The 10,965-nt window shown below is 32.0% G+C and overlaps 1 protein-coding gene across 1 annotated transcript; it reads left to right on the top strand.

Moving 5' to 3' along the window:
* The first annotated feature begins 1,973 nt into the window (after positions 1-1,973).
* Positions 1,974-3,990, top strand: LOC145002652 (uncharacterized). Its single transcript, XM_078961880.1, has 3 exons — positions 1,974-2,025; positions 2,090-3,292; positions 3,383-3,990. Exons 1-3 carry the CDS (start codon positions 1,974-1,976, stop codon positions 3,988-3,990), a joined length of 1,863 nt encoding a protein of 620 aa, XP_078818006.1.
* Positions 3,991-10,965: the final 6,975 nt, after the last annotated feature.

Below are 10,965 nucleotides of genomic sequence, written 5' to 3'. Positions count from 1 at the left end.
CAGGTCTCTACCTTTAAATGACTACTTGCACATATTTATACGATTTTTCTACAATTTATGGTGATTTTTACAAAACTGCCTATCACTGTAGCTACGAATTCGGACCAGTATGTGAATATGAACGTTTTCACACTAGTTATAGGCTTCTAAAAATCATAATAAAATTTATGAACAAACTAGACACATTTTCTAAACTCTCAGAGTTTACGGATTTAGTTTTCAATTTCATATGATTTTTCTATGATTTTTCTAAATCAGTGCCGAAATGGTAAAAACAAATTTACAATTTATAACTTTCATAACACTTTGTAACATGTTGAGCAAAGTGTTAATCCTTGATGAATTCATATTTTGCATGTGTTTTCTGTTGTGATATAATTATATAACAGAAAGTGCTCACGAAATTGTAAGAATCCTTTATTATTACAATTATTACAAGATGAGGCATAATAAACATAGTTATGTTTTTGCTATACATTCTACTTACACAGAAAAGGTTTCTATACATTACAAACATTTTGATAAACTATAATAGGTATAGTTTATGTTTCATATACATTAAAAACAATTAGGATAAACTATAACAAGTCATAGTTTATGTTTCATTTACATTACACCACGAGAGAGTACATCTCGACAAAAAGGGGTCTTCAGTTCACTTTATGTCAATCTGTTAATGAATAAATTTGTGAGGCATTCGCTTCACGTTACTTCCAGAGTAACAAAATCAAAAGTCTTGTAACTGTAACCAGAATCTCTTGTTAATCACAATCATTACCACCATATAAATACATAACAAAATAGTATTATAGCATCCTTCTTTCATTTGTTCCAACTTTTTTCCAATTATAACATCTTACTTTCTATTCCAATAATATAAAACCTAGAATAGCAACATAGTATTTTTATTTAATTCATACATTTCCTCATCAAACACTTGTTTAGCCAAATTGGATGGCCATGCAAATAATGATTTGAAATAATTTTAAGAATTCATGTCCAACTTTATAAAAAAAGATAATTGGGTTTATTTTTAGGAGAAATGATATTTTTTATAGAAAAAAATAATGAGAAATGGAGAGCATGGCCAAAAAGGAGTCGATTGGTTGAAAGGGGTTTATATGTAGAGTAAGAATGGAAAATTGATAACCAAAAATACAAGTATATGATTTTTATCTGCAAAAAAGATAAATCAAGACACTAAATACAAAATACATGCCTAATAGCGCTATACTAACTCATCTTCAAATTTATTTATTTCTTCCTCTATCTTAAACTTAACAATGCAACATAAGTAATCACCTTTCTTGTATTCGAACGCCTACAAACACCTAGCCTTTTTTTGTGAAACAAAGATTGTTATTTTAATTTTGCAAAGGAACAAACATGCATGTTAGGAATCAGAACTTCTAATGGTAGCATCATTATATATACACTTAAAAGTGGAGAGGCTTGTCTACAATGTTTTTTTTGGGTTTTTCTAATTTGGACACTTTATTTCCATCATGTTGCCTTCCTTTGACTCAAAGTCTTTGAATAAAAGTTATGTTGCTTTATTAGCCAACCTTCTTTCTTTTCCCTTGTACTCATCTTTTGCTCCAGGGTAATTTTGACCACTTTATTTCCATCATATTCCCTTGCTTTGACTGAAACTTACGTTTCTTTTTCTTTTTCTTCCTTGAATATATTAGCCGACCTTCTTTCTTTTCCTTTTTCCTCATCTTTTGCTCCAGGTAATTTGCTTATGCTTCTCCTTTTTCTGGTTTTTTCTATTTCATTTGTTAGGGTTTTTGTTTGCTTCCCTTCACTGTGGTTCATTATCTTTTGTTGTTTCTTTTGTTTCTTCGTTGATATGCATAAGGGTCAGAAACGTAGGATTATTGAGCCTGGGGAGTGCTCTGTGTCTGCTACTCCTGTTATGCGTACAAGTAAGTGGTCCCGACTTATTTCTTCTGGTGGTCTTCCTACGTACTATGACTGTGGCGATTGTGTTTGTGTTTGTGAATTTTGTGGAGCTCTTTTCTGGTATATGGAAAGACTAAGAAATCGTTATGAAACCAATCATCCTAAGTATAATCACTGTTGTAAGGGGGTTCTGTTGTTTTGCCTCTTTCGTTAACGCCTCCTTTTGAAATTTCTAAACTTTATGAAGATATTCAGTTTTTTACTGATATAAGAGGTTACAATAGTATGTTTTCCATGACATCTTTTGGGGCTGTTGTTGATAAGGAAATTAATAATGGTCGCGACCCTTATGTTTTTAAGGTTTCAGGTCAGGTTTATCACTGGATAGGGTCTTTATGTCCTGATGATTCTAAAGGTCCAAGACAATTGTATGTTGTTGATACTGCTAATGAGGTTTCTAATCGATTAAAGGCCTTTCATGATCCTGCTAGGAAAGATTTGGATGCTGGTATTGTGCGTGTTCTGATGGAATCCCTTTCTAATCACAATGAATATGTTAAGACATTTAAAAAAACTAAGGAAATGGTTGAGGTTATGAATCTGGACTGTTATGCAGTTCGTTTGTATAATAACATTCCTGATCGTAGATACGGTTCACCAGCTCCTAGCACTTTAGGTTGTATTGTTACTGGTGATGATAGTAATTCAGCCAACTATGATATTATTGTTCACTCTAAATCTGGTCGTCCTCAACGAGTTAGTAAACTACATCCCAGTTATATGCCATTACAATATCCTTTGTTGTTTCCGTTTGGTGAGGACGGTTGGTTTCCACGTTTGAAATTACGTGGTGATGCAGATGCGCGTATTAGAAACCTAACAGTAAACATGTATTATAGTTATCAGATTCATGGGCGTCAGGATATATACTCTCTTATCCTTAACTCGGGACGACTTTTCCAGCAGTACCTGGTTGATGCTTACACCTGTATTGAAGTAGATCGTTTACATTTTATTTTGAATAACCAGGAACATTTAAGGTCTGACTATCTATCTGGTCTTTATGATGCTCTGTCTAAAGGGGATAGAGAGAATAAATTTGTTGGTAAATGGGTTTTCTTACCTGCATCGTTTATTGGTGGCCCCCGTTATATGTATAGTCATTATCAGGATGCATTGTCGATATGTAGAGTATATGGAAATCCACAATACTTTATTACATTTACATGTAATGTAAAGTGGCTGGAAATAACACGGTATATGGAAACTTATAGTCAACGTGATGTTCATAGTAAAGCTGATGTGATAGCTAGAGTTTTTGAAATAAAATTCAAGGCGTTCATTTCATTTCTTAAAGAGGACAAAACTTTTGGCGAAGTTGAAGCGCGTAAGTGTGTTTTTATTTTATTATTTTTTTTTTACTTCTATTTTGTGTTTATGATTTTTAATTGTTAATATATTTTTTTATATATTTCAGATTTGTATACTATAGAATTTCAAAAAAGAGGTTTACCGCATTGCCACACGGTTTTATGGGTATCCAAATCAGATAGTATTCAGCAGCCTGCTGACATTGATAACTTTATAAGTGCAGAACTTCCAGATCCTGTCTTGGAAGTGTCCCTCTATCAAACGGTAACGATGTGTATGATTCATGGCCTATGTGGTCCACTAAATTATAAGGCTCCTTGTATGAAGGATGGGAAATGTAGTAAGCACTTTCCTAAACCTTTTCATGATGCTACAAGTTTTGATAAAGAAGGGTACGCACACTACAAAAGGAACTCAAATGCACATCACATAGTGCAAAGTGGCACTATCATTGATAATGGATATTTAGTACCATACAACAAGATATTGTGTAGTCAGTTTAATGCACACATAAATGTTGAGTATTGTGGATGGAATATGATGATCAAATATCTATTTAAATATATTTCAAAAGGAGTGGAACGTGTTAAGTTCGTTGTTCAGAAAAGTGAGGCAACTATTACTGGTACTTCTGATTCACAAGTCGCACTTGTAGACGAGGTTCACAATTTCTTGGATGCATGTTACATTTGCCCACATGAAGCTGCATGGTGAATATTAAACTTTTTCATTCATCGACGGCATCCCCCTGTCATGACATTGCCTGTTCACTTACTAAATATGCAACATGTGGTATTCAAAGAAAGTGGTAGAGTAGAGGATGTTCTTCATATTCCTGATTTTGCTAAGACACCACTACTTGGATGGTTTGATAATAATATAACAGATCCAAAGGGTCGTGATCTTACTTATATTGACTACCCCAACAGATATACATGGGATCCTCGATTCAAAAAATGGGAACAAAGAGTTTTGGAATCTTCAAAAACTATAGGTAGACTTGTTATCATTATTTGTGGTCCTTAAGCAAGAATCAAACTCACTCTTTGTGCAAGCGATTGGGAAGTAGAATGATAAATATATGTTTAAATATATTTGAGGATTGTCAAAGATAATATAGTTGAGATGATTGTTGTTATTAGTTGGTCAAGCCGACAATTAGTATGGCTGACTCATCAAAAATAACACAAAACAAACAACACATTGAAACATCACCATTTTGTAAAGAATATAAAATTAAGAGTTTTAAAAATAAAATGTATAATTTTAAGCTATAAATGTAATTAAATTGACAAGTATCCCACATCTTTGAAACTTATGGAAATCAATATATATATATATATATATATATATATATATATATATATATATATATATATATATATATATATATATATATATATATATATATATACCAGACCATCTCTAATGTTAATATTAAATTCCATACATGCCTTTTACAATACAAACATTTCACATCTTTCACTGTATCTTGTTTTTACTTTTTCTTACATCGTTTAATGCTTTCAAGAAGATTTGTTTGTGTAATGAGACACTTGCAACATTTAAGATAGTGGAGCCTACCATGTGTATCCTTGTCTTGCATATTTGGCATACATAAGCCAACATCAAAGTCGTGATTAACAAAACTAAAAGGAATGCATAAATAAAGAAATGAAATGAATAACTCTATGAAGAGGAAAAAATAGCATCTATATGAAAATGTTTTTTTTGTTTTCTCTTCCATATAAACATATCATTCTATAAAACCAACTAACTAACCTTACATAAATGCAATACATACAAATTCATTGATGTAGATAGTCCCATATGGGTCCAGCTTGAGAGTTACTATCAATTGTTGCCCAAATTAAATTATAAGGAAGATAGAAGATGAACATGAGCATCTTCAAGAAGCCTATAAATTCTTTCCCATGGTAGAGTTCTTTCCAAGCCACCCCTAAATTTGGTAAATTTTTGTTCACCCTATATATACATATAAAAAAATATTAACATTTTTATATACATGGATTTAGTTCTACCCAATTAAAAACTTTTACATGTTCAAGTGTTTCCTTTTGTCTAGGCAGTAAAGCATCCCTTTTTTCAAACAACAATCTGAATCAATATTTATCATCATCTACAATTATCAACATAATTAAAATGTTAAAACTAACTTACAAGATTATAGTTGATGCAAGGGAGCTACTTTGAGATCGTTGACACTTTTGATATCTTCTTATTAATACCACTTCTTATGGTATCAACTTGGAAGCAGGAAAATATGAAGGTATGATGCAACAAACAAATTAATGAATGTAAGTTACTATTTCTTGTATTTACCGAAAATAAAAATGCTACAAATAAAAACTTACTTTCATTTGATAGAAAGAAATTCATTTCTTTCTGTTACCACAAAATACACACATGCACCTGTCATCTTATGCCAATCTGCCAAAGACACTAAAATAAATTAGATTATATAAAAATTAAATAAAAACCCAAGTTGATTAATAGAGATAGATGATTAATAGAGATACAATTATGTAAACCTTTTGATCCATCACCAACTATGGATTGTTTGTTAAAAAATGACATTTTTACCCCTCTCTTCAACCTTATACTAATTGTAGTCCAAAGGAGCATGAATTTGGGAACTCATTGTGCCAACCATTACATTGGACATATTTGTATACTTGTGTGTTTGTGTTTATGAAAATGAAATTAACACAAAGAAAAAAGTTCAATTACAATTTACAAAATTATATTCTTAAACATGTGTTGCGATAATTACCTTGGTTTTTTTACCATTTTTGGAAATCAACTCCCTTGTGTTATATTAAAGAACACCTTCGACTATAATGGTATCACTCTAATGGAATGTTCTTTAAGAGCATACTTAAATGAAGCTACAATACTGAAGAGATTTATAGAATATTAATGAGTTCATTACTTAATCAAAAGATGTCAGAAGAATAGTTTGAGCTATCATTCAAATTAATCTACATGTAATTTTCAATTACACGGTAACAATTTTAAAATTATTAACTTATATAGTCAAATAAATTAAACCTTGAGATCCTTTAAACTTAGATTGAAAGATGTAAGTTTTTTTTTCTTTGAAAATTTTAATTATTTATAAAATGACTAAATTGGATATCACCATAATGGTTCAATCACCTTTGCTTGTAAAGACGTATGTCTTGAGTTGATTTATGTAGTAGCTGGAATATGAATCACCTATGAACTTAAAATAAAAACTAAAACATGAAAAGACAAAAAAATCTATAATTAATAAATTTTCATGAGTGTCTTCTAGAAGCTTACATGTGGAAATGTATCATTTGAGGACTGGGATTTGTTCACATGGTCATTTGGATGCACAAAATTATCACCACACTTGTGACCAAGAATTTCGGCTGTTCTATTTATAATCACCTATTAAAACATGTTTTCAACAAAACAGGATTGATGACCAATTAATTAAAAGAGTAAGGGTGCGTTTGGTTGTGAAAACTGTTTTCATTTCCTAAGAAAATGTTTTTAGAAAATAGAGTTGAATTTTCATTTTCAGTTTTTAATGAAAACGCATTTGGTTGGAAATGGTGGAGTTTTCATTTTCCATCTTAAAAATTTGGAAAACTTTGGAAAACTATAAAACTCACTTTTCTAACTTACATACAATTTGGAAAACTGAAATTTTCATTTTCTTAGAAAACTTTGGAAGACTAAACAAACCAAACGCATTTTCAAAATTTTTGTTTTTCTTGGAAAATTATTCTAGAAAACTAGAAATTTTTCCACAACCAAACGCACCCTAAATATTACAACCAAAATCCTATAACCACCTCATTGTCATTTACATTGCTTTAAGTGTCACTACCAGTCTGCCATTCAACTAATAGAAAATATTCAATTAACTTCCTATTATTGGCCACCTCCACGTTGAGTAGTAAACACGTGTGTAATAAATGGAATGATTTCTAAAGAAAGTAGCAAATTCAACATAAATCAAATAAAACATCAATCATGATTGTGATCAAAGACATGCCTTTCATTGATTTTTCTCCTTGATGTTTCTCTGTAACTAACTGAATGCTTTAATCTAGTAGTATTAGCCTTATCATTACTCTTGTCATCTTGTTGTTGGTTTTTGAGCATTTTAACACTCCTAAGTGTACACGCAACCCTAAACACCTTGGATCTATGTTTTCTCTATTATACATGCAAATATAAACTTTCCAAGGTATTCATCCTAACTAGCATAATAACATTGATTCATATGAATATATGGAGTTAGAATTACATACCTCTTTGATGTAGAATGTCTTCATGAAGCTTGAGTGCCTAGTGCCCCAAGTGTGACACCTCAAATGGTTCACACAACACCAAATGCACATGGAATGACTTGAGAGAACATACACACTTCATGAAATCAGCTAGCCCTTCATTCTCACACATAGTCGCCGATTTCTTGAGCCATGGGATTATTTTATATGGTGGCTATTATGGTTACACCATGTAACTCATAACTTTACCCATTCCTTATGCTCCATGGATTTTAACCTCCATGTAGTATCCATGGGTCACCCCATGGACTTAGTCCAACATAAGGAATCTTGGATCACAACCCCACATATATAAGAATGAATGATTTACACAATCAACCCATATATTTAATTAGTCTCCTTTCGATCACTTAATTAATTCCAAATTAATTCTTGATCAATACTAATTAAATAGCCTTATTAATGTAGTAGAACTTATAATATATTAACAAACCTTAAGTGTTATTTCTCTCATTATAATCTATCCAAATGCATGATGCCATGCAACCCAAATGGACCATGTCGGTTTGGGTCAAGTCTCACCAATTATAGTTATGGACTTAGATATTAATCCAGCAGTCTCCCACTTGGATAAGTCTAAAACTATTATTGCGTATGACTTCAAGAACCGACTGGCAATCGTAGCTCTCAAAAGCTTCTGTCGAACTCTAACCTTGCCGATGATCTATGACCTTTGTCAATGACTTATCCATTAGATAAGGGATCATATATTCCTCCATTATAGATATCATACGGGCTGAGACATAGATTATAATCATTCTCTCTGTGCATTTGTTGTTTCCTAATTTTCGATTTATGACGACTGACTAATTGAACAAATCAAATCAGTCGAGGCCCGACCGAGCACTTACATTTTTCATCACCAAATCATCAAGGGGCCCACATATATCGCTTTTATCCTAAAGGTAAAAGGAATGGATAAACTTCAACTTATATGGCTTGTTCTACTACTTGTTGAATCATACACAAAGGCACGTTTTATAACATCGAGTTACTGAATACGTTTTTGTGCAATCAATGTACAACTAACTCATAGTAACAACTCATATCTCTAAATTTGAAAAATATAAGATATTATTGTGTCATGATCACTTGTGATAAAATCCATGAAATGATTCCAATGAGCGCGGATTGAATCCAATACTCAGAACTTATGAGCACTCATGAGTGTTGTAGCCCTTTGTCCAACATCTTAGACCTCTACAAGCCAACCCATGACAGTCTTACTTCATATCTACTTCCAACATATGACCGACTATGGATGGTTTGAATAACTTAGTCATCCAGAACAATGACCTAGTTTTTCAGGAAGTTAAAACATGCAAAGTGAAACAAAATAATAATAGAATTCAATATGGTACCAAAACCTATGAATATAAATAAAACACCTTTTATTTATCACCATATGATTACACATTATTCATTGTATACTGTTTCAGCTATCAACTTTATTCTTGAATTTAAAACAATAGTTGTCCCATGCTCCAAGCATGTACAATATGTTTCCTAAACACTAGTCATGCCATACACCAAGTATGAATACTATTTTTGTCTATAATCTTTACTTTGTGAAATAGATCAATTGAACATAACTCCAATGATCCTCTTTTCATAGTCCTAAATCCTTACTGCAAATGCAAGAATTCCAAATTCATGCCATTTACTGAAATCTGTTAGATTCTAAACTTATATGCATTGATCCTCTTATAATGATTATGCACAAATTCAGAAAGACTTGACAACAACCATTACAGAGCATTCCAAAGGAGATCAGCTCCTTGGAAACATCCTTCTTACATTAAGTTTCCTAATCTTACACAGATTGAATAATTTCTAACTTTGAAACATTTCCATATTCCATTTGACTATCACTTCTAAACAAGAGTTGCTCCTTACAGATTATGTCAATATGGTCCTTCCCGAATTATCACTATACTTCCAACTGTCCTTGAGCAACCAATCTTTGGTAAACCTTAGATTGTCCTCAACAATTGCTTAATCATTTTAGTCATATCCAATTCTAGACCTTTTCCCTTCTTAATACCCCAGGCATTTGGAAAATTTTAGAAAGGATGAATATAGCACATGTAATCGATCCTATATCCGAAGCATATGGGACACGATTCATGATGTCTCACATAAAGACTAAACCAGTCTTTTGCTATAACATTTCCATTTCTATTTGCCAAGTTTCGAATTTGAGAACACAAATAATAGACCCATATACAGAATTTCCTTATGTTGAATCATTCCAACATGAAATTCATATATATATCCTTGGCTAAATATGATTAAAACCTTAATCTAAGCTTTTATATTTGAGATGAAGTATTATTTCCTCTCCCTTAATTATAGCAAAACAACTCTTTCCTAATTGAAACTCTTTGTTTTCTATAACTAACATTGCTTACTTGCAATACTTATCATAATTATCATACTCCCACTAACATGATGATTATAAGCATAACACTTATGCTCCCACTAGCTTTGACATGTACTCAGAAATCAGTTGGACTTCTAGAAATCAATACTTTATTGACTTTCTTACCAAAGCTCAGATTTCTGATACTAGATTGCTTTGATAATCATACACCTTATCTTAGATAGCTCACAGGTGTGTCTAAACAATTGTAAGAACTATAAAAAGGGATGTTGTAATTATAGTCTTGATTGTTTAGACCTTTGCCACTTCTCACAAGTCCATGTTAGTGTGGCGGTAAACCACACACGCTCCACTAACGACTTTGAGAATCACAATTGCTATCTAGCTAAAATCTACTTAGTGAAAGTGTTTCCTCACCATCATTTACATGAATTAGAGAGAAACCTTATGACACTTAGATTTAATGGTGTATGTGTTCTTATCCATGTGAATAGTCAAAACCATAGTCACAAGACAAGGATAATGACAAATCCAAACTCATATGGACTGAACTCAATCTTAATTTCTTGGCATCTGGCAGCTCAAGGGCCTACCATTGCTTCCAAGTTGTTGTGAAACAAATTGAGAACTCTAAGAACTCATATGAAAAGCCAACTTTAATTGTAATGGGCACAGAATATGTCAACACGATAGGTTATGAACCTCAAGTTGTGTGCTAGTGAAGAACTTTAGGTTTTATTCTTGATTAGTTATTGAGACTTTCAAGACCTTTAAGACTCCCACTGTCCTCTTTACATATAAGAATTTCTTGTCAGATATTCAAGAAATAGTGTGGATTCTAATCAAGACAAACACTTCACACAATTGGCCTTAGTTGGTCTTTGTTTTATCCAAAACATCACAACTGACCAATTTCAAATGTACAAGAGTAGAAAACTTTTACTGTTACCTTTGAGA

The sequence above is a fragment of the Lactuca saligna genome, chromosome 6 (genome assembly GCF_052625555.1).
Source record: "Lactuca saligna cultivar CGN05327 chromosome 6, ASM5262555v1, whole genome shotgun sequence".
Lineage (NCBI taxonomy): Eukaryota > Viridiplantae > Streptophyta > Magnoliopsida > Asterales > Asteraceae > Lactuca > Lactuca saligna.
The sequence above is the reverse complement of the archived record's forward strand: the minus strand, read 5'-3'. Positions and strand labels throughout refer to the sequence as shown.

What these genes read in the sequence shown, in the direction of transcription:
- LOC145002652 (XM_078961880.1), top strand. Translation starts at nt 1,974, where the DNA reads ATGACTGTGGCGATTGTGTTTGTGTTTGTGAATTTTGTGGAGCTCTTT. An exon ending in TTTTGTGGAGCTCTTTTCTG is followed by an intron (nt 2,026 to 2,089) that starts GTATATGGAAAG and finishes CACTGTTGTAAG; the next exon opens with GGGGTTCTGTTGTTTTGCCT. An exon ending in TTTTGGCGAAGTTGAAGCGC is followed by an intron (nt 3,293 to 3,382) that starts GTAAGTGTGTTT and finishes TATATATTTCAG; the next exon opens with ATTTGTATACTATAGAATTT.